At 39.6% G+C, this 24,640-nt stretch overlaps 1 protein-coding gene across 2 annotated transcripts in view; it reads right to left on the bottom strand.

Moving 5' to 3' along the window:
* Positions 1 to 24,640, bottom strand: part of LOC126329509 (phospholipid scramblase 1) — a 142,437-nt gene that overhangs the window by 97,242 nt on the left and 20,555 nt on the right. For both annotated transcript variants that reach the window (XM_049996164.1, XM_049996163.1), the window contains exon 3: positions 11,214 to 11,480. In XM_049996164.1, coding sequence (XP_049852121.1) covers positions 11,214 to 11,480 — 267 coding nt within the window. The remainder of the gene's footprint in view (positions 1 to 11,213; positions 11,481 to 24,640) is intronic.

Genomic DNA, 24,640 nt, shown 5'->3' with positions numbered 1-24,640 from the left:
GCTATTGAACAAAAGTCCTCCTTCAGATGTAGAAACATACATTCATATACAAAGGACTCACACACACATGACCAGTGTCACACTCCACCCCTTAAAACTGATCCAAACCTTACAACCCTACCTCACACCAGTAGAGCTTTAATGCCAACACAATGCTGTAGCGAGAAGGTACGTGCGTGTGTGTGTGAAGGCGCGTGTGAGCATGAGCAGGTACACAAGTGTGTTGGCACTGTTACCTATGAAGGAGAACTTGTCTAGAAGTTCAGCAATGATCTCAATTCTGTTTATGTGCCTACTGATGGATCAGGACTCTCTGTAAGCTAGAGAACAGACTGAAATAATTATGTGGGCAGCAAACGTAGAGAGATGTACAAAAAGTGACAGGATAGCTAGTCTTTAAAATCAGAGTTGCTGTGGTTGGCAAAGGAGAGGTGACATTTTGAAAAGACTAGCCAGAAATGTCTCACAGCATTCACAATCAAAGGATACACAGTAAAATAGGACAAGATGAAAACCAATATCACTTTAATGCTGTCACATTATGCTTGTACTGATTCAGATCTTTGATGCTACCACAAGTTTTTGAATGGTTTATTTCCCCAAATAGTACTATTTCTTTTTTTTTAGTTTAAGTAACGCCATAGTGTGAAACTTTGTGTGTGTCTACAAACATGCTGGCACCTGGTCAGCAGATTGTCTCATCTTTACTTAGCTATACTCTTCTACACTCCTGGAAATTGAAATAAGAACACCGTGAATTCATTGTCCCAGGAAGGGGAAACTTTATTGACACATTCCTGGGGTCAGATACATCACATGATCACACTGACAGAACCACAGGCACATAGACACAGGCAACAGAGCATGCACAATGTCGGCACTAGTACAGCATATATCCACCTTTCGCAGCAATGCAGGCTGCTATTCTCCCATGGAGACGATCGTAGAGATGCTGGATGTATCCTGTGCTCCATGGGGGACAGATCTGGAGATCTTGCTGGCCAGGGTAGTTGACTTACACCTTCTAGAGCACGTTGAGTGGCACCGGATACATGCGGACATGCATTGTCCTGTTGGAACAGCAAGTTCCCTTGCCGGTCTAGGAATGGTAGAACGATGGTTCGATGACGGTTTGGATGTACCGTGCACTATTCAGTGTCCCCTCGACGATCACCAGAGGTGTACGGCCAGTGTAGGAGATCGCTCCCCACACCATGATGCCGGGTGTTGGCCCTGTGTGCCTCGGTCGTATGCAGTCCTGATTGTGGCACTCACCTGCACGGCGCCAAACACGCATATGACCATCATTGGCACCAAGGCAGAAGCGACTCTCATTGCTGAAGACGACACGTCTCCATTCGTCCCTCCATTCACGCCTGTCGCGACACCACTGGAGGCGGGCTGCACGATGTTGAGGCGTGAGCGGAAGACGGCCTAACGGTGTGCGGGACCGTAGCCCAGCTTCATGGAGACGGTTACGAATGGTCCTCGCCGATACCCCAGGAGCAACAGTGTCCCTAATTTGCTGGGAAGTGGCGGTGCGGTCCCCTACGGCACTGCGTAGGATCCTACGGTCATGGCGTGCATCCGTGCATCGCTGCGGTCCGGTCCCAGGTCGACGGGCACGTGCACCTTCCGCCGACCACTGGCGACAACATCGATGTACTGTGGAGACCTCACGCCCCACGTGTTGAGCAATTCGGCGGTACGTCCACCCGGCCTCCCGCATGCCCACTATACGCCCTCGCTCAAAGTCCGCCAACTGCACATACGGTTCACGTCCACACTGTCACGGCATGCTACCAGTGTTAAAGACTGCGATGGAGCTCCGTATGCCATGGCAAACTGGCTGACACTGACGGCAGCGGTGCACAAATGCTGCGCAGCTAGCGCCATTCGACAGCCAACACCGCGGTTCCTGGTGTGTCCGCTGTGCCGTGCGTGTCATCATTGCTTGTACAGCCCTCTCGCAGTGTCCGGAGCAAGTATGGTGGGTCTGACACACCGGTGTCAATGTATTCTTTTTTCCATTTCCAGGAGTGAATTTGTTCATTACAAACAAATATAATTTATACATGTGTACATTCTCAGAAATTTGTGATGCATACTTCAATGTCTGAAACAATTAGAGCTATCAGGTTCAATTTGCCCAAGTGTTGGCCACGGAAATCAGTGGACAAGGGTTCATTCATTCTGCACAGCAGAATAGGATAAGTACAATGGTGACACTACTGAGAGCAGACAAAATTACAGTATGAGCAAAGTATTTGAGTATACTGTTCATTGCGCACTTTTGTTAAAGTTGCTCAACAGGATACTTGTGTTAGTGATTTTTTTGGCCTAATGATGTCATCAGTTACAACTATCATTACCGCAGCATTGAATAATGGAATAAAGATTTATAGTTACCTTAACTGTTACATTAAGTTTATGGTCATGGAAGGATCTGGCATCTTACAGGAGAACATTTGCTCAACACATGCATCGCAGGAATTTGAGAGGCTTATTATGGCTATACTATGCTATATTAAACTATTTCTGGAGCATTCCTGGAAACTTTAATGCTAAAAAAGGCACAAAAAATCTGTGGAACATGCAAATACAATTACTGATCACTTGCATCCCCTACTTTCTGCTCTCTTCCTCACCAATTATGGTATTTACAGCAGACCAACTTTCCACATAAAATGCCTACAATCATACTGAAATCATTTGAGAAGCATATTGAAGAATTCTGGCTGATGTCCTCTCCCAGACATTAGCCTTATCAAACTAACCTCAGATGTAATTGAATGCAATTCCAGAACTTATATACAATCGACTGATATCCTTGAGGTGTTACACAGAAGTCTTGTGCAATTTACTTCTGGCTGCAAACCAAGTACTTCTAAAATATTATTCCATAACAACATACAGCATTTTTGTGCTGTGTATGCACCAACATACTTTTGGGGGAATGTTCTTAAAGTTCTTTGCTGATTAGCATAAATTCTTTTATTCACAATGACTTGAGAATTGTATGGCTGTGAAGAAATGTAACATTGATAACTATACCGCAACCCACCATCACCTCTCTGAAGGATTAATTTATGTATGTGTAGGCAGTTACAGGCCTAAGTCCATTTAAGATAAAAGTATACATTTTTGGGCCAATTATATATGTTACCCACAAAAAGACAGTGTTCTTTTTCCAACAAGAACAGTTGTAACATGCACATTTGATAATAATATCATGAAAATGGTTATTTATTAAATAGAAACTTCATTGTGATGATAAAATATTGTAATATAAACTAGAAATCAATAAGAACAAGCTAACAAAACTAACATTCATACATTTCTGGAAAGCAGAATCAACCACAGAATGGATTACAGAACTAAGAAAAGAACTAGAAACTAACACCACCAAAAAGTCTAAAATAACGGGAAAAAAACAATTTTAAGAATAAAACACTACATTGAAAGTTCCCTAGGTAGAAAAAATAAGAATAAGAAACATGGACAGAACAAAGGGAAAAAACCTGATGTATAAAGAGAAAAACAAACAACAGTCATACTGTGATTAGAGCTAGTTTGTTGTTTCATGTTTCATGTTCCATGTATCATTTGTATGATTGTTTTCAGATTTTCCTTTGTTGTCTGTCAGACATATATTACAGGGTAGGTGATCAAAACTTTTGTTGTAGCATTGTGTAGCCCTATTTGTTCATAGAATAACGTTAATCTACATCCATATTCTGCAAACCACTGTTTTGTTTTAGGGCACAAAAATGCAAGGTGTGCACACCCATGTCAGAACCATAAACATGAAGACAAAAAAAGGAATTAAAAGCAACTACAAGTGAAGCCCAATCGACAGAAGGCAAGATAGTTAAAAACAGGTGCTTGGAGAAAGGTCTATAGAATACGCCATAGAGAAGCCGAGGTCCTGAACTAAAGATTAAATGTCCTTCGCCATAATGCTACGATAGATAAAAAGTAAAACGCTGTTGACAGCCTACGCATCATTCGCTAAAATAGCTGATAGCTCAGACGATAAGCAACAATTGGAATGTGAGTGGTTAAAAAAATGGTATTCCATCAGGAAATGGCAAACCATCAAAGGTTAAGGGCAATGAACACAAAGTGGTGCGGGAACACCGCTTAACAACTGGCGATGGTTAGAAAGACAGTGCCTAATACGTAACCTAGCTAAACGAAACCCTGTGAGGTGCATAGCAGAGGGTACCTTCTTCTGTACCAGTTATTAGGGCTCTTCCCATTCCAATAATGATGGCATGCAGTGAGAATGATTGTTTAATTGTCTCTGTGAATGCTGTAATTAATCTAATCTTGTCCTCATAATCTCCATGTGAGTGATACATAGGGGGTTGTTGTATATTCCAAGGCACATCATTTAAACCAAGTTTTGAAACTTTGTAAGTAAGCTCTCATCTACATCTACATCTACTTGGATACTCTGCAAATCACATTTAAGTGCCTGGCAGAGGGTTCATCGAACCACCTTCACAATTCTCTATTATACCAATCTCGTATGGCGTGTGGGAAGAACGGACACCTATAACTCTCCGTACGAGCTCTGATTTCCCTTATTTTATCATGGTGATCATTTCTCCCTATGTAGGTCGGTGACAACAAAATATTTTCGCATTTGGAGGAGAAAGTTGGATTTTCATGAGAAGACTCCATTGCAATACAAAATGCCTTGTTTTAATGATGTCTACCCCAAATCCTGTATCATTTCAGTGACACTCTCTCCCTTATTTCACGATAATACAAAACATGCTGCCCTTCCTTGAACTTTTTCGATGTAGTCCGTCAATCCTATCTGGTAAGGATCCTACACCGCACATCAGTATTCTAAAAGAGGATGGACAAGTGTAGTGTAGGTAGTCTCCTTGGTAGATCTGTTACATTTTCTAAGTGTCCTGCCAATAAAATACAGTCTTTGTTTAGCCTTCCCTACAACATCTTCTATGTGTTCCTTCCAAGTTAAGTTGTTCGTAATTGTAATTCCTACTTATTTAGTTGAATTTATGGCCTTTAGATCTGGATGGTTTATCATGTAACCGAAGTTTAACAGATTCCTTTTATCACTCATGTAGATGACCTCACACTTTTCATTATTTATGGTCAATTGCCAACTTTCGTACCATACAGATATCTTTTCTTTTGATCTTCTGATGACTTTACTATTTGATAAACAACAGCGTCATCTGCAAACAACCTGAGACAGCTGCTAAGATAGTCTCCCAAACCATTTATTCATATAAGGAACAGCAAAGGGCCTATAACACTGCCTTGGGGAATGCCAGAAACCACATGTTTTACTCGATGGCTTTCAATCAATTACTACGAACTGTGACCTCTCTGACAGGAAATCATGAATCCAGTCACATAAATGAGATGATATTTCATAAGCACGCAATTTCACTACAAGCCGCTTGTGTGGTACAGTGTCAAAAAACTTCCAGAAATCCAGAAATACGGAATCAATCTGAAATTCATTGTTAATAGCACTCAACATTTCATGTGAGTAAAGATAATTTGCACCTATCTTCAAGAGTCTGCCAATTCAGTTCCTTCAGCATCTCTGTGACGTTTTCCCATGGGTCAAACAAACCTGTGACTATTTGTGTTACCCTTCTCTTTGTTCATTCCTATTTGGTAAGAGCTTGCACACTTGAGCAATATTCTAGAGTAGGTCTCATGAGTGATTTGTAAGCAATCTTCTTTGTAGACTGATTGCTTTATTCTAGTATTCTAGCAATAAACCAAAGTCTGCTACCTGCTCTTCCCACAACTGAGCCTATGTGATCATTTCCCTTCAAGTTCCTACTAAGCATTACACACAAGTATTTGTACAAGTCCAACTGTGACTCACTGATATCCTATGTCTTTTTTTCATTTTGTGAATTATGTAAGTTTACAATTTTGAACATTTAAAGCAAGTTATTAATCACGGCACCACTTTGAAATCTCATCAGGGTCTGACTGAATATTTGTAAAGCTCCATTCAGACTGTACTTACCTGACTGCCCTGATCCATGACTTTCAGGATATTGTGAGAAAAGTGCAAGTTGATTTTTTTACGTGATTGATGTTTTGAAAATCCATGCCGGTTGGCATGGAGGAGCTCATTTTGTTTAAGATACCTCATTATGTTTGTGCTCAGAATATGTTCTATGATTCTGCTAGAAATGAATGTCAGGGGTATTGGACAGTAGTTTTGACGATCCTGCCAGCCTTCTTGTTAACAGTTGTAACCTATGCTCTCTTCCAGCTACCGGGCACAGTTTTTTGTTTAAGGGATCTATGATAGATCATAGTTATGAGAGTGGCTAAATCAGCCGCAAAATGGGTATAGAATCTGATAGGGATTCCATCAGGTCCTGTGAGTTTGCTCCATTTTAACAATTTCAGATGCTCCTCCATGCCAATGATACTAATACATATTTCACTCATATTTTCAGTGGTGCAAGAATTAAACTGGGACAATACACCTCAGTTTTCCTTTGTAAAGCAACATTACTTATTAAATGCTTCAAGCATTGCTCTCTTGAATCCTGAACACATTTCTTTCAGTATCTCCCCCTATAGCCCAGTGCTTTGCTTAATACCTGTTGCAGTACTTTCTGTTTCCTTTGGAGTTCCTTTACAGTGATCATATACCATGGAGGATCACTCCCATTATGAACTGCTCTACTGGGTACAGTTCTATCCAATGCATGGTCATTTATCCTTTTACGGCTGAGTCACAGTTCCTCTAAATGCTCTTATTCTGAGATAAAAGTTTCAAATTCCTCAATGAGATATGGCACAACTTCCTCTCTATCTAGTTTTCTAAATATATAATTCTTTCTGCTTGTTTTAGTTGCCCTATGTATTCAGGTACTCATTGTTGCAGTAACTGCCTCATGCTCCTGATACGTTTCTATGTGGACTTCCTCAAAGAGGTCATGTATATTTGTTGCCAATAGATGTAATATATTTCTTAACTATCTGTTCTATGAAGTTTTCAGAGAAGGCATTTACAGGGTATATATGCGGGCACGGAAAAACAATTCCTGGATTTTTTCCATATTTCCCAGTTAAAAATAAATTTTCTCCCAGGTGAAAATACACTTTTTCCATGTTAAGTGACAGTATAATTTCCCTCAGAACTGTAAAAGTTATCAATCCTTTGAATGGCTTGACGGGAGTGTGAGTGATTATTTATTGTTGTAATTACCAAGCTCGCTCTCCACTACTTATGGATTAATAAACTGCCAGGGAAGCTAGGCTTTAACATATAATTTAGATCATTTTTGCACATGTTACACTTTAAAATACATCACACAAGTGTGCCAGTAAAATGTTTAACAACAACATAAATCTCCGACCTTTTGGCTCAAAATTCTTCTGAATGGCTTGTCCTCAAAGAGTTGACTTTTAAATGAGAGTCAAACTCTGTGGTTTAAGAAATTCATCATACATTGTCACACATAGTTCATTTTGCATAAAAGGAAATTTACTTTGAAAGTAATGCTTTTCAAACCATCATTCGCAATATTTTTCCGCGACCTGTTAGAAATAGGTTCATTTCAGCAGTTTCCAGAGGTGCCAGATTACAGGTGTCAAAGCATTTGCACAGCTATGATGATGTAGGAAACCTGTATGTTCATACATGCAAATCATTAAAAAGATTTTACATTATGTCATAAAAGAAACAAGACATCAAGAGGATACTCCAAGAGCATCACAGTTTTGTGAACCATATTAAAATTAATAATTTGGCTTATAGTGCCCATCCGCATCTCCAGACTCCCAATGAAGTTGGCTTCGACCTGATATTAAGCTTTTCAGTGCTGTTTTTAGGGTGTAAATTTTCTTGGAATACCAGTACTGTATTACCTTATGTTTGGTTCTTTATTATGGCGTTTTGTCATATGTCCTAGAAGATGAAAAGGTCCATTTGAATGCAGCGAACAGTTGAAACTAGCCAATAGCATGGATTTAAACACTTAGTTTCAAATAAACTGACTGACTCAGTGGGAAAGATTAATAAAAGTCAAATTTCTTTAGCAAACCAACAAAAATAACTTCATTGTTCTGCAAGACAATTAGTGCCGGACTGTGGAAATAAAATAATATCTGAAACTAATAACATTTTAGCCCTCCATAATTATGTGAACGTATTTTAATTCACTTGATAGCTCCAGTCCACAGAAATCAGTTTTGTTTTTATTTGATGTGAGAGCAATAAACGAAAAGGAAACAGCAAAATCACTAAACGTAAACATGCGTCACATGGAGACTACTCACCTCCCCACTACAACTCAGGCTGCTCTGTGCATCTGCCTCGGATCTACGATATTTACAAACCCCCTGCAAGCGTTTGAGATAGAACGCCAAAAATTTAAAACAATCAACTTTTCCTAGAAATGTTCATTTTGTAGTGCACATCTTTCTGAAAAGTCTGATACATAAAACATTTATGCTCAAAGAAATGTAAGACATGTTATTTGGTCTTAAGTGGGCCAAAGTGCAGTGCCACATCGCTTCACACAGCATTCTTCTATATTACACCACTGTATATCACTCTGTGGAATACAAATGTGTATATTTTGTAATGGATACCATCACAATCTATATTCATAACAGTGGAAATTAAAATGCCCTGTGGTTCCCCCCCTCCTCCCAGTTGGCCAGTTCGGCATCCTGCCCCTCTTTTTAAATTAGTACTGGATTATTTGTAACCGAGAGAAAAAGAACTCTTCAGAAAATTTGCATTCTTTATTGCCTATTAGCTAATAACTTGCAGTTTTGTTGTGACATAACATTAAATATAGGATACATAAAACCATAAAGACAAGAGACAAGCAAGACAGTCCTTCAATCCTTAGGTCCTAGCATTTTTTTCCTCTCTAATCTTGCTACAGCTTTACATGGCACACTTCCCTTCCTGCAAAAGACTCTACTACCTCATTAAAGTACGTCAAACGTTTTCTTACATGAAAAATCGAAATGTCATTGTCTACTACTGAAAATACTGTTAACAGAAATAGTACCCAAGACTGGTGTTGTTTCTTGATCTAATTACGTCTGTTTTGTCACTGTCTGCTAGATGAAATGAAACAGGTGTGTCTGGTATCACAGCAATTGTGACACACACCAAATAAATGAGACTGTTTTGGCACAAATGGTCATTTTTATAGCACAACAGAATATAATTCATGATGCATCAATATCAAAAGCCTATTAGACCTACTAAAAGCAAAAAGCTTTGTGTTAGGAAATAGTTTCACATTACATTCATATGATCCAGCTTCTCAAGCATGAAATCAAAAAGTAGTACTATGAAATTTTTGTATAAATTTGGAATCATCATATTCTTCCATGATTTGTGTGATGTCCCCGTTTCTTCTCCTTCCTCATTCTAACAAACAATCTTGTCATCACTAGTTCTGTAACTATTCCAGCCAGTGTCAAGACATTCTCTGGTTAGCTTCACTAACCCTGCCACAATCAGCAGTTTAGTTATCCCACATTTATTCTCCTGTTAGGCCTTATTACATGTTCATACAACATGTTTTCTGCACTGCTCACAGAACTGAACTTAGGTGTCTGCTAGCCGGCGACTGTGCAACTGGCCCTTACTAGTGTAGCGATTTGGCCAAAACGTTTCTGTCAAAGTTTCATTTTCTTGGATACACCAAGAAGATAATAAGTAATCTCTCTTATCTGTTATTGCCATTTGTCATTTATTTCCACTCTGGTAGCTTGCATTATGGAATTATAACAAAGCTGATCATTCACAAACCAAAGCTGTTCATTCGAAAACCCAGTCAACTACATAACAAACAGCCATTGGCATTCACCTGTTCAGTTTTATTCCACTTATCTCATATAGCCCTGTCCCCTCCTACTTTTCAAATGAATGTATACAACATGCCATGGATGAGAATCATGTATCATTTTTACAGAAAGCTTTTGAGCAATGAAGATTTCGTAAAAAAGAAAAATGGCATTATACTTCATGGAATTCAATACCTCACCACAAAATTATTAGGATGAGAGTAAAGCACACAAGGGAAAGAACAAATAAATGAGACACGACAAACTGTAAATAACACAAATACTACAGAATGAAATTTTCACTCTGCAGCGGAGTGTGCGCTGATATGAAACTTCCTGGCAGATTAAAACTGTGTGCCTGACCGAGACTCGAACTCGGGACCTTTGCCTTTCGCGGGCAAGTGCTCTACCAACTGAGCTACCGAAGCACGACTCACGTCCGGCACTCACAGCTTTACTTCTGCCAGTATCCGTCTCCTACCTTCCAAACTTTACAGAAGCTCTACAAATACTACAACATAAAAAAGTGAGTTGGTGATAAATACAGATGTTATCTAGTTAATACAATTAACATCATTTCTAAATACACCATCATTTTACATTTATTTTCTCAATGATAACATTCAATTCATTCAGAGCTCCACTTGCTCTGGTTTGGCTGCCTACCATACTGATTATTTTGAATGTTCATAGTGTTTCAGGAGTGCAAGGAACATGTATGTTTTAACAAACTGTACCTCTCTCTCCTTTTTGCACTTGATTTGTGAGCAGTTTATTAGTTTACTTTTTTATATTTTGGTTATATGACAATATAATGACAATACTAACCGGAAGCGAGTACACAGAATATCAAGCAGTCGGAAGCATGTATGAGTGCGCACGCATTCACTCACGCACACGCGCACACACACACACACACACACACACACACACACACACACACACACACAGAGAGAGAGAGAGAGAGAGAGAGAGAGAGAGAGAGATGTACACTGATAGGTTTAAGTGTGAGTGACATCGATTAGTAGGAGTGAGGGTCGGGGTTCGTGGTCAAATTCCAATAAAGGGTAGCATGCAAATATACTTTACAATATGTCTTGTGATTACTGCTTGCATCAACCACTACGGATTACGTAAATAGACAGGGAGCAATATGTAACATCAGGGAAAGGCAACCACTCACCTCTAGCAATGAGAGAAGCATAGTAGCTCATAACAGAAAACAGCAGTAGCTTTCAAGCATTAAGTCTTTTTTCCAGCAGTAGTATACACAGTCTCTCTCTCACACACACAATCACACTTACAACCAAATGCACACTCCTGTGGCCACAGCAAAATTTCAGAGAAGATATAGAACAACAACTTCATTAACATACCTGGTGCTCCACCACCACTGACTGGTTGTTGTGCAATTGGCTGGCTGTAGGGTTGTCCTGGAGAAGGGTACCCTGTGGGCTGAGGGTACCCCATTGGAGGCTGATACCCCTGTGGTTGGTACCCACCAGGACTAGGCTGGTATCCACCAGGCTGATATCCGCCAGGTTGATATCCACCAGGACCTGGCTGGTACCCACCTGGTGGAGGTTGGTAGCCACCGGGAGGCTGAAACCCAGGTTGACCTGATGGAGGGTAACCTGGTTGTGCTGGAAACAATACCAAGATTGATTGATTGATTGATTTAATATTATAATGGTGACTTAAATTTCACTGAACACAGTAGCTAAAATAATAGTGATGCATGATTATAGTGATGCTGCAAGCAGGGCGGCATTGAGTATGGTGACACAGAGTGAATCGAACATGTCTGTTTCTGAGCATGGTAACCAGAGCATTCGAGTGACTCTGGCTGCGGTCAGGCAATGCTGGTGGCATTCGGCTGTTTTTTGAGGTAGTAGCATCAGTACCGTTGCTTGTTCTGTCGGTTGTTCAAGATATGTTAGAGCTGATATTTCTCACTCAAGTGAAACTTGCAAGGATATTTTCTGGGAAATGTTAGGTCTTGGGATAGCTGTGTATATGTTAGAGAAAATATTGACTCAATAGTGTTCACTCTTAGATATAAAGCACAGCCATTAGGCAGCTGCCACAGAGACTGAGTTGGAGTCATTTGCTTAAGGTTACTATTATAACAAGCTGCAGCTCAGAACTTTAAGTCCAGTCATATGTGTGATCTAGTAACAGTGTAGGATGTGTAAGTGCAGTCCCTCTTCATAAGCTGTTACTGCACTGTATATGCTCGTGGTCTCATGGTAAGTGTTGAACAATGTAGACATAAAATCTTGAGTATGAGTTTACCCCACTCCCTAAATTTTTAAATAGCATTCTGGTTGACTACTTAAGTTGTCAATCTGATGGTATGTTAAAGATAATTCGTTTTACTTTCTAATCCACATGTACGTGCAAAAATGTCCGGGAACCATTCTGCCAAACAGCTCATGGCAGCGTTAAGATCAGTTTACTCTCGAGAGTTTCCTCACTCTACAGTGGCCACTGGCTACTGGTGATGTGTGACCCGCCACTGACCTGCTGCCTGACCAGACAACCATGGTGCAGTGCTGTGATTTTATTTATCAACAGTAATTTTCTTATTTTAAGTTGTAGTATTCATCTTGCAGTTACATATTGGAGTTTGCATACTTGAAACTTCTGAACATTGTTCAAGTGTTGCAAAATAGACTCGCAAGTAGAAAAAAGGCCTAACATTTGTGACATGTTCTTCATTTGGGTTAATACACACATCAAGAAATTTTTGCATCACCCCAGTTTCCAGAACTCCTAAAGACAGACGTTGACTGTGGATACTATGTCACAGGCACAGTCCTTTGACTGTTCAGAGATGTCACTAAACCTGCCCAAAGACCATGCATGAGCACTGCCTATTAGATGGAGGGGGTCCGAAAGGCGATCAGTTTCAGTCATTCCACCAGGAAGGAGGTACACGTCTCGTTTTGTCTGTAGTTCAACCATGCCTAGACAGTCAATACCGCGGTTTGATTGTGTCAGCACTGTTAATTTGTAGCAGGAAGGGCTCTCAACAAGGGAAGTGCCAGGTGACTCAGAGTGAACCGAAGTGACATTGTTCAGACATGGAGGAGAAACAGAGAGGCAGGAAATGTAGATGACATGCCTCGCTGAGGCCGCCCGAGAGCTACCACTACAATGGATGACTGCTACCTACAGATTATGGTTTGAAGGAACCCTGATGGCAATGCTACCATGTTGGATAATGCTTTTCATGCAGCCACAGGACATTGTGTTATGACTCAAACTGTGCGCAATAGGCTGCATGATGTGCAACTTCACTCTCGACGTCCGTGGCGAGGTCCATCTTTGCAACCACGACATCATGCAGCGCGGTACAGATGGCCCCAGCAACATGGTGAATGGACCGCTCAGGATTGGCATCATGTTCTCTTCACCGATGACTGTTGCATATGCCTTCAACCAGACAAACGCCGGAGACGTGTTTGGAGGCAACCTGGTCAGGCTAAATGCCTTAGACACACTGTCCAGCGAGTGTAGCAAGGTGGAGGTTCCCTGCTGTTTTGGGGTAGCATTATGTGGGGCCGACGTATGCCACTAGTGGTCATGGAAGGTGCTGTAATGGCTGTATGATATGTGAATGCCATCCTCTGACTGATAGTGCAACCATATCAGCAGCATACTGGCAAGGCATTCGTCTTCATGGACGGCAATTCATGCCCCCATCGTGCAGATCTTGTGAATGACTTACTTCAGCATAATATCGCTCAACTAGAGTGGCCAGCATGTTCTCCAGACATGAACCCTATCAAACATGCCTGGAATAGATTGAAAAGGACTGTTTATGGATGATGTGACCCAACAACCACTCTGAGGGATCTACACCGAATAGCTGCTGAGGAGTGGAACAATCTGGACCAACAGTGCCTTGATGAACTTGTGGATAGTATGTCACAACGAATAAAGGCATACCTGAATGCAAGAGGACATGCTACTGGTTATTAGAGGTACCGGTGTGTACAGCAATCTGGACCACCACCTCTGAAGGTCTCACTGTATGGTGGTACAACATGCAATGTGTGGTTTTCATGAGCAATAAAACAGGCGGAAATGATCTTTATGTTGATCTCTATTCCAATTTTCTGTACAGCTTCTGCAACTCTCGGAACGGAGGTGATGCAAAACTTTTTTTGATGTGTGCAGAATGCAGTAAAGGCAGCTCTAAACTTTGCATTGTGTGTGGGACTAGTGCTTTTTTGAAAAACACATTAGAAAATGATTTTCTTCTTTCATGAAAGGTCATTCTGGAATGAATGATTTTTCGTATTCAGGAAGATACTAAACTGACATGTGATGACCTGAGACAATTTACGTATCATGCAACATTTGGATTCAATAGACAAGGTTCAAAAGTCGCAAGTTTGAGCATTGCTTGCTCTAATGCAAAGCAACTAAAATCAAAGGGATGACTGTTACTGAATTTTTGCTTGACTGTCATCAGTTTGCTCATTGAGCATTACTCTGCAGATTGTTACTGGTGATAGGTTGTGATGCCTTTACGTTAACTTCTTAGGAAGAAATTAATAGGTGGGCACCAACAAACAAGATACACTTGAGCAAAGGGCAGTAAAAACATAATATTTTGCATCTTGTGTCTCAAAAATGCTGTTGTGTACTATGAACTGTTCCCTAGTGGTGTTTCCATCGCAGCTGGCATTTGATGCCACCAACTAGAAACACTTTTTGGCCGCATTGCTGCTACTACATGATAATGCACTCAGTCGATTTCACAAACAAAACTATCCAGGATTTTTTTTGGGAAGTTATTTGTTTATTATTCTACTAATTATGACCTCAAATGTTTACCTTTCCTGCTCCTTAACGAAAAACAGTCAAGACATTAATTTCCAGATAAAAACACACTTCCAAACTGGTTTGATGACATCTATAACACAGATCCAGTAGGTTTCCACAGTCTTGGCATCAGTAAATTATCTGAGCATTGTCAGACTGTTTTAGATAATGTGAGGGAATACATTGTTGATGATTGACTTCTCTCTGATGTTTACTGTTGTGTTCAACCAACTAACAGAAAGCACTATTACAATATGCACTGTACTAATACAAATGAAATACAATGTACCACAATAACCTTACAACAAAAGTGTATTTTAATAAAACATAGTTGTTTGACAGTTTTTCTGGTGTGCCTATATGTGACTCTACATCTCCGCTATAAGGTGGAGTTGCAATCTATCCTTTTCTTAATATTGTCGTAAGTCCATCCTTGATTTTCCATTTTTTAATAAAACATAAGGTATCTGTAATTACAATGTGCCTATATTGGTAGGAATTAGTGAAATATTACTGGCTCTGGACTTTAAAGCAGTCTATGTGTACTTGCTGTCCTGGGTCACTCTCAAGCAATAGCAAAAGGGACATTTCATTTAAAAAAAAAAGAGATTCTCTTACTGATTTTTGATCTGGCTGTCTGTATCTCCGTCACAAAATGCCTAAAAACCTGGCCTTCAGCAAAACTGTAAACACAAACCACAGCAGCCTTCATTCTATAGGTTACCTCAGAACTAGTGAAGCGTTATGGTATTTCCCTCTCCCTTATTGCACCAATAGTGTCTAGGACAGCTAAATCACAAGATAAAACATGAGATAGTTAGAATTTTCAGGTGGAATGTCTTTCCTGGACTCAAAACCATAAATTAGTAACCTTATTTCATTCCTTTTGTGAAAACCTCTCAGATTATTCTATGAAAATGATACAAATATTTCAATTAAATTTAGGAGGATAAACCATGAAGTAAATCTTTGATCACAGAGATGCCAAACACATCCTGCGTTGTAGCCAATATTCATTTATAACAGAAAGAATACCACCCGATATGTTCCTGGAATGGGCTGTGAAGTGACCACAGTGGGTTTCTCGAAGACACACCTACTGAGAGCCAGAATACCCAAAGGATGTATGTGTGTGAGTCTTATCTGAATTTCAGGTTTAGTGACTAGAGAATAATTATTAATAATACTCATGTGCACCAATTTCAAATCAAAGGTCATAAATCAATAACTGTCACAACTATTTGAGTTCGTCCGTCTTAAGCCTACTGGAAGCTAAAAAGGGCACTTCACCAGATGCCACTTACAATTTTGGAGAATCTCTAGTGGTGCATCATTAGTAGGCCTTTATAAAATACAGGGTGATCAAGAAGTCATCTACATTTGAAAACTGAATAAATCAGGGAATAATGTAGATAGAGAGGTACAAATTGACACACATGCTTGGAATGACATGGGGTTTTATTAGAACAAAAAAAGTACAAAAGTTCAAAAAATGTCTGACACATAGCATTTCATCTGATCAGAATAGCAATAATTAACATAACAAAGTAAGACAAAGCAAAGATGATGTTCTTTACAGGAAATGCTCAATATGTCCACCATCATTCCTCAACAATAGCTGTAGTCGAAGAATAATGTTGTGAACAGCACTGTAAAGTATGTCCGAAGTTATGGTGAAGCATTAGTGTCGGATGTTGTCTTTCAGCATCCCTAGAGATGTTGGTCGATCACGATACACTTGCGACTTCAGGTAACCCCAAAGCCAATAATCGCACAGACTGTCTGGGGACCTGGGAGGCCAAGAATGCTGGAAGTGGCGGTTGAGCACACGATCACCACCAAATGATGTGTGCAAGAGATCTTTCATGCGTCTAGCAATATGTGGTGGTTCCAATAAAACCCCATGTCATTCCAAGCATAGTGTCAATATTTACCTCTCTATCTACATTGTTCTGTGGTTTATTAAGTTTTCAAATTTATACTGACTTTTTGATCACATGGTACGTTTCTTCAGATCACTGCCATTGGCACTAACTCCAAAAGTGAACCACACTAATAAAGAGACAACACTAAACTGATTGCTAAATGTGAACATCCACAGAAAGACTTTGTAAGCTAAAACAGTGTACAGTTCAAAATCAAGAAAAGCTACTGTGTAGGAAACCATATGCATTGACAGAAAATGTGGGCTCAAAAATCCGTTGAAAGTGAAACCAGTGAATGCCAGACTTAATTTCTGCCTATGAAAGAACTGCTCAGCAGTGATCATTTCTGTCATGTTTTGGTCCATATTGCCACCTCTCAAAATATGAAAAGCAAGGGGCTTGCAGTATAACAGGCCCACTATCAGAGGTATTTTCGACTCTGTCATTTCCAGACCAGGGTCCCTTACTTCAAATTCAAAGAATTACTTTTTTCCGTCATCACTGAAAATTTGTGCTATCATCATGGAAATGTGCTACAGGTATACACCTGTGTTCATTGTCGTACGTTATGAGACATCCGCAATGAGTGTGGTCACTGTAGGGAGGTAGTGGGCATGACCGATGGTATGGTAGGCTGTAACACCTGTTTTGTCAGCTCCACAATGGGGCATAAGTCTGCTTTGAAAGAAATTAATTTGTTGGCAGAAAGATGCATATGCAGTATTTGCTGCAATTAATTGGCACATAATAGATCTGAGTTCTGCACAGGATGCAGAGGTTTTGATGCTATTCACACAGTGTCGAGCAATTCTTTCAAAGCCAGAAATTAATTCTGAGCTATAATCTAACATACTGGTAGTTTGGTGTTATGAATCTGAGGCAAAAGGATATTCTCGGCAAATTCTACAACTTCCTGTCCATCTACACTGTTGGATTACAACTCAATAAGTCTCATCTGAATATTGTGGTAGCCTAGAGGTGTTGTTCATATGAAAATGTCAGGGGCTAAATTAATACCACTTTGCACAGACACTTCATAGAATCTCAGCACCATGCTCAGCTTGAGAAACCAGTTGCTACTTGGGTTCTCTCTGTCTTAAGGGTACAGCAAGTTAAAAGGCCCTTCAACATGGACGCTTTTTGTTTTATTGACAAAGCATCAGAAGTAATAATACTGCAATCATTACAAGTAGGTGAGTTTTGTCATTCTTTCAGTATCTATAGACTGTGTGATGGCTTTGCTTACGGATGACTGGAATAGACGTTTTGTGTTCTTGTTCCACAATCTGGCGGCGACTGCTCCTCCTTTCACATTAGCTGTATTAATTTTCTCCGTTCCTTTCGGAGACTGCTTTTTCAGATGTGGCATATGGTTCCGATGCAAAGTAAGCTACCTGATTTGGAACTATATTACTCCTAGCCTATGAACTCTCTCTGTGGATGTTCACGTTTTGAAGTAAATGCAGTGTTGTTATCTTCTCATTTGCATTCCTCTGTTTTGGAGATAACCACACTGTTCTTATGAAAAATATTTTCAAACTGTATAATGACCAAAAGACACGATGCCTACTCATAATATTTACAGTTAACCACTGGAACGCTCCAGAAATGTGAATCCTTTCTGGTGAATGAGCTTTTCAGTATTCAGCATAACTATCACAGTTATTGTATTTCAGTTACAGTTGGCGCACCTAAGTATTATAAGTAACTATGCTCTAGTACCTATAGTCAGTTACAGAAATGGAAATAAAACTCAGTAACATTTACTTTCGGTATTCTGACCCCCAGCAGTGACATCTTTGAAATGTAAGTAGTATTCACTTATGAGCCTGCTCAAGGCAACATCGCCTGGTATTCTTTCTGCTGGAAGTATAATTGAATCTTGGAAACAATCCAAAATAAGTTTGGCAGCTCTGTGAGTGATCGGTTACTTTCTGAATGGCACAGAATTATTCTGCTAAATTCACTTGACTCTACATGTCATTACCATTGAATAAGCTTTGCGATTTTCACTTAAGGTGAGACATAAGATAATCTAATTATAGTTTTGAGTGCAGGAAAGTCATTCCATGTTGAAAGTGCAACTAATTTCTTCTTCCATACTGCAATTTATCTATTCTAGTCACCATTGGGGCAATAGGGAGAGGGGAGTTTAGATAGCTCTGAGGTAACGTGATCACCTGTCAAATGAAGGCTGTGTTGGTTCACAGTTCCAGTCTCGCTGAAGGCCATATTTTTAGCCATTTCATCACAGGGCAAAAAGCAGTCACATCGACATTCAATAAGGAAACCTTAAGAAAACTTCTCCAGCAAAATATTACCTCACTAGGTTTAGTATTACATAGTGAAACGATGAAAAACTTATTACACTGCACAACTGATAATACCTCTTTTCACTTCTGCTGACATAACTAACAGTTTTTGTACATAAGTAATTTTATTTATCAAATTACAAACTTCCATTCTACTTGAGTATGGCTGAACAGTAAGTAAACACTAACTGCTTTAAAGCCCGAAGTGAATAATATCTTACTAATTCATGCAGATATAGGCATGCTCATGTTGCATGTATTAATGTTTCATTAAAATAGACTTTCATTGTAAGGTTATCATGAAAAGTTGTATTTCATTTGTATTAGCACAGTGCACATTTTAAGGGGGTTTTCCATTAATATACTGAACACAACTGCAAATATTTATCCCTCATGAACTCTATATTCTCTAACATTACCTAAAATAGTCTGACCAGATGTCAACCTGGGTTTGAAGGAAGATTTTTGCCTGGAAACAAATTTACTTGACATTTGTTTGATAAGGGATGGGAAAGATAAACATTTGAGGGCATAAGATCAGAATAGTAAGAGTGTGAGAGATATGACACACCAAATAATCTCACAAATAGTTTTGTTTTTGAAATCAGCATAGTGTATTATTGTGTAATAGCAATACACGTTGCAGTTTTGTCAGTCACTTTTCTTACACTGCAATGTCTTTCTTGATATGGCTAATCCATTAATTTCTTCTAAGAAGTTAACATGTTGTTGTTGTTGTTGTTGTTGTCTTCAGTCCTGAGACTGGTTTGATGCAGCTCTCCATGCTACTCTACCCTGTGCAAGCTTCTTCATCTCCCAGTACTTACTGCAACCTACATCCTTCTGAATCTGTTTAGTGTATTCATCTCTTGGTCGCCCTCTATGATTTTTCCCCTCCATGCTAAATTTGTGATCCCTTGATGCCTCGGAACATGTCCTACCAACCGGTCCCTTCTTCTTGTCAAGTTGTGCCACAAACTCCTCTTCTCCCCAAGTCTATTCAATACCTCCTCATTAGTTATGTGATCTAACCATCTAATCTTCAGCATTCTTCTGTAGCACCACATTTTGAAAGCTTCTATTCTCTTCTTGTCCAAACTAGTTATTGTCCATGTTTCACTTCCATACATGGCTACACTCCAAACAAATACTTTCATAAACGACTTCCTGATACATAAATCTATATTCGATGTTAACAAATTTCTCTTCTTGAGAAACGCTTTCCTTGCCATTGCCAGTCTACATTTTATATCCTCTCTACTTCGACCATCATCAGTTATTTTACTTCCTAAATAGCAAAACTCCTTTACTACTTTAAGTGTCTCATTTCCTAATCTAATTCCCTCAGCATCACCCGATTTAATTTTACTACATTCCATTATCCTCGTTTTGCTTTTGTTGATGTTCATCTTATATCCTCCTTTCAAGACCCTGCCCATTCCGTTCAACTGCTCTTCCAAGTCCTTTGCCGTCTCTGACAGAATTACAACATCATCGGCGAACCTCAAAGTTTTTATTTCTTCTCCATGAATTTTAATACCTACTCCAAATTTTTCTTTTGTTTCCTTTACTGCTTGCTCAATATTCAGATTGAATAATATCGGGGAGAGGCGACAACCCTGTCTCACGCCTTTCCCAACCACTGCTTCCCTTTCATGCCCCTCGACTCTAATAACTGCCATCTGGTTTCTGTACAAATTGTAAATAGCCTTTCGCTCCCTGTATTTTACCCCTGCCACCTTCAGAATTTGAAAGAGAGTATTCTAGTCAACATTGTCAAAAGCTTTCTCTAAGTCTACAAATGCAAGAAACGTAGGTTTGCCTTTTCTTAATCTTTCTTCTAAGATAAGTCGTAAGGTCAGTATTGCCTCACGTTTTCCAACATTTCTACAGAATCTAAACTGATCCTCCCCGAGTTCCGCATCTACCAGTTTTTCCATTCGTCTGTAAAGAATTCGCGTTAGTATTTTGCAGCTGTGTTTATTAAACTGATAGTTTGGTAATTTTCACATCTGTCAGCACCTGCTTTCTTTGGGATTGGAATTATTGTATTCTTCTTGAAGTCTGAGGGTATTTCACGTGTCTCATACATCTTGCTCACCAGCTGGTAGAGTTTTGTCATGACTGGCTCTCCCAAGGCCGTCAGTAGTTCTAATGGAATGTTGTCTACTCCGGGGGCCTTGTTTCGACTCCGGTCTTTCAGTGCTCTGTCAAACTCTTCACGCAGTATCTTACGTCCCATTTCGTCTTCATCTACATCCTCTTCCATTTCCATAATATTGTCCTCAAGTACATCGCCCTTGTATAAACCTTCTATATACTCCTTCCACCTTTCTGCCTTCCCTTCTTTGCTTAGAACTGGATTGCCATCTGAGCTCTTGATATTCATACACGTGGTTCTCTTCTCTCCAAAGGTCTCTTTAATTTTCCTGTAGGCAGTATCTATCTTACCCCTAGTGAGATAAGCTTCTACATCCTTACATTTGTCCTCTAGCCATCCCTGCTTAGCCATTTTGCACTTCCAGTCGATCTCATTTTTGAGATGTTTGTATTCCTTTTTGCCTGCTTCATTTACTGCATTTTTATATTTTCTCCTTTCATCAATTAAATTCAATATTTCTTCTGTTACCCAAGGATTTCTACCAGCCCTCGTCTTTTTACCTACTTGATCCTCTGCTGCCTTCACTACTTCATCTCTCAAAGCTACCCATTCTTTTTCTACTGTATTTCTTTCCCCCATTCCTGTCAATTTTTCACTTATTCTCTCCCTGAAAGTCTGCACAGCCTCTGGTTTAGTAAGTTTATCCAGGTCCCATCTCCTTAAATTCCCACCTTTTTGCAGTTTCTTCAGTTTTAATCTACAGTTCATAACCAATAGATTGTGGTCAGAGTCCACATCTGCCCCTGGAAATGTCTTAAACTTAAAACCTGGTTCCTAAATCTCTGCCTTACCATTATATAATCTATCTGATACCTTTTAGTATCTCCAGGATTCTTCCATGTATACAACCTTCTTTTATGATTCTGAACCAAGTGTTAGCTATGATTAAGTTATGCTCTGTGCAAAATTCTACCAGATGGCTTCCTCTTTCATTTCTCTTCCCCAATCCATATTCATCCACTATGTTTCCCTCTCTCCCTTTTCCTACTCTCGAATTCCAGTCACCCATGACTATTAAATTTTCGTTTCCCTTCACTACCTGAATAATTCCTTTTATCTCATCATACATTTCATCAATTTCTTCATCATCTGCAGAGCTAGTTGGCATATAAACTTGTACTACTGTGGTAGGCATTGGATTCGTATGTATCTTGGCCACAATAATGTGTTCATTCTGCTGTTTGTAGTAGCTTATCCGCACTCCTATTTTTTTATTCATTATTAAGCCTACTCCTGCATTATCCCTATTTGATTTTGTATTTATAACCCTGTATTCACCTGACCAAAAGTCTTGTTCCTCCTGCCACCGAACTTCACTAACTCCAACTATATCTAGCTTTAACCTATCCATTTCCCTTTTAAAATTTTCTAAAATACCTGCCCGATTAAGGGATCTGACATTCCACGCTCCGATCCGTAGAACGCCAGTTTTCTTTCTCCTGATAAGGACGTCCTCTTGAGCTGTCCCCCCCCCCCCCCCCCCCCCCTGTCCTGGAGATCCGAATGGGGACTATTTTACCTCCGGGATATTTTACCCAAGAGGACGCCATCATCATTTAACCATACAGTAAAGCTGCATGCCCTCGGGAAAAATTACGGCTGTAGTTTCCCCTTGCTTTCAGCCGTTCGCAGTACCAGCACAGCAAGGCCATTTTGGTTAGTGTTACAAGGCCAGATAAGTCAATCATCAAGACTGTTGCCCGTGCAACTACTGAAAAGGCTGCTGCCCCTATTCAGGAACCACATGTTTGTCTGGCCTCTCAACAGATACCCCTCCGTTGTGGTTGCACCTACGGTACGGCCATATGTATCGCTAAGGCACGCCAGCCTCCCTAGCAACGGCAAGGTCCATGGTTCATGGGGGGGAAGTTAACATAAAGGATCATAACTTACCACCAGTAACAACACTGCATACGAATGCTCAATGAATGAACTGATGATGTTCAAGCAAAAATGCAATAACAATCACCCCCTTTGATTTTTGTTGCTTTTAATTAGAGCATGTAGTATTCCTACGCTCAACTTTTGAACCTTGCTTACTGAATGGAAGTATCGCATGATGCTTGGTCACAGTTCATCACATACATCCGTTTTTGGCATTTCCTGAATGAGGAAAATCATTCATGCCAGAATAATCTTTTTCTGTTGTGTTTTGTGCAAAGACACTCTGTCCACACACAATACAAAGGTTCTGAGCTGTCTCTGCTGCCTTCATCTCTCAATTAAACCAAAAGCTAACAATATATTGCAAATGTTAGACTTTTTCCACTTGCAAGTCTATTTTGTTGTTGTTGTTGTTGTTGTTGTCTTCAGTCCTGAGACTGGTTTGATGCAGCTCTCCATGCAAGTCTATTTTACAACTCCTGAACAATTTTCACAATTTTCAAACATGCAAAATCCAATATGTAATAGTTTATAAATACACTCATACCTCCATGCTGGCAGATGGCGCCTGGCATTAGGAGGCAGATGACACATGGCCAATAGCCAGCAGTCACTGTAGCATGAGAAGCATAAATTGTTCTGATCTTTGTGCAGTCATGAGCTGTTTGGCAAAGTAATTTCTGGAAGCTTTTGCTGTTACAGGTGTGTTAAAAAGTGAAGTGAATTATCCTTGAGTTTGCATCAGACTGATAACTTTGGCAACCAACCGAAGTGTGATTTAAAAATATGCAGAATAAAGTGGACTCGATCTCAAGGCTTAATATCTAAATTGTGTCATGCTTACCACAAGACCACAAACAGATACAGCACTTTCTCCATGCACTTCCGCACCCTACAGTGCTGCCAGATCGTGCATATGGCCAAACTTAGAATTCTGAGGGATGACCGGATAACTCAGTTGCTTTAAATGAAAGACCCTGATTTATTTTCAGCAGTATCCAGCCAGCAGCTGGGTTTTATGTCTAAGACTGTATATAAACACAATAATTTGTCCAATGAAAAATATATACAACCATTTATAGTTGTATTATCAAGGCAAAACACAGTTACTTTCCATGTGTACAGGTCACCAGATGGAGACAAAAAGTGCTTTTCATTCACAAGGAAGGACATGGGGAAGAAATGTACTCTCCCAAGAAAAATATAACCACATGTGCTGCCTTCAATGCTGATTTCTCAAAATCCTAGAAATTCAAAGACAACAGTATACATTCACTGAATATAAGCCCAACAGTAATGGAATTAGCTGGGAAAACAGCAACTTCTACATCTATCATAACTAGATGATGCTAAATGCCTGCAAAAATGCACATAAAACATATGAGGTAAATACAAGTTTTAGCAATCACTACACCCAAATGCTTACAATGAATGATTAAGGTGATTTGCAATACTGTGGATAAAACACACTGTAAGAATTTCAGTACTGACAATGTGGAATATTTTTGTTCCCTCCTGAAGAGGGAATATTAGAATGATGTATACATACAACTGTAACAATAGCAATGACAAACATAGTATGTTTAAGGCCACATTTAAAACTGTTTGAAATAGCATTTTTAAGCAAACTACTACATTTAACTCTGCTTAAAACAAATAATAATTGTACAAATAAGAGGAGATTG

The sequence above is a fragment of the Schistocerca gregaria genome, chromosome 2, assembly GCF_023897955.1.
Source record: "Schistocerca gregaria isolate iqSchGreg1 chromosome 2, iqSchGreg1.2, whole genome shotgun sequence".
Taxonomy (NCBI): Eukaryota; Metazoa; Arthropoda; class Insecta; order Orthoptera; family Acrididae; genus Schistocerca; species Schistocerca gregaria.
This window is presented reverse-complemented; position numbering and strand designations above follow the sequence as displayed.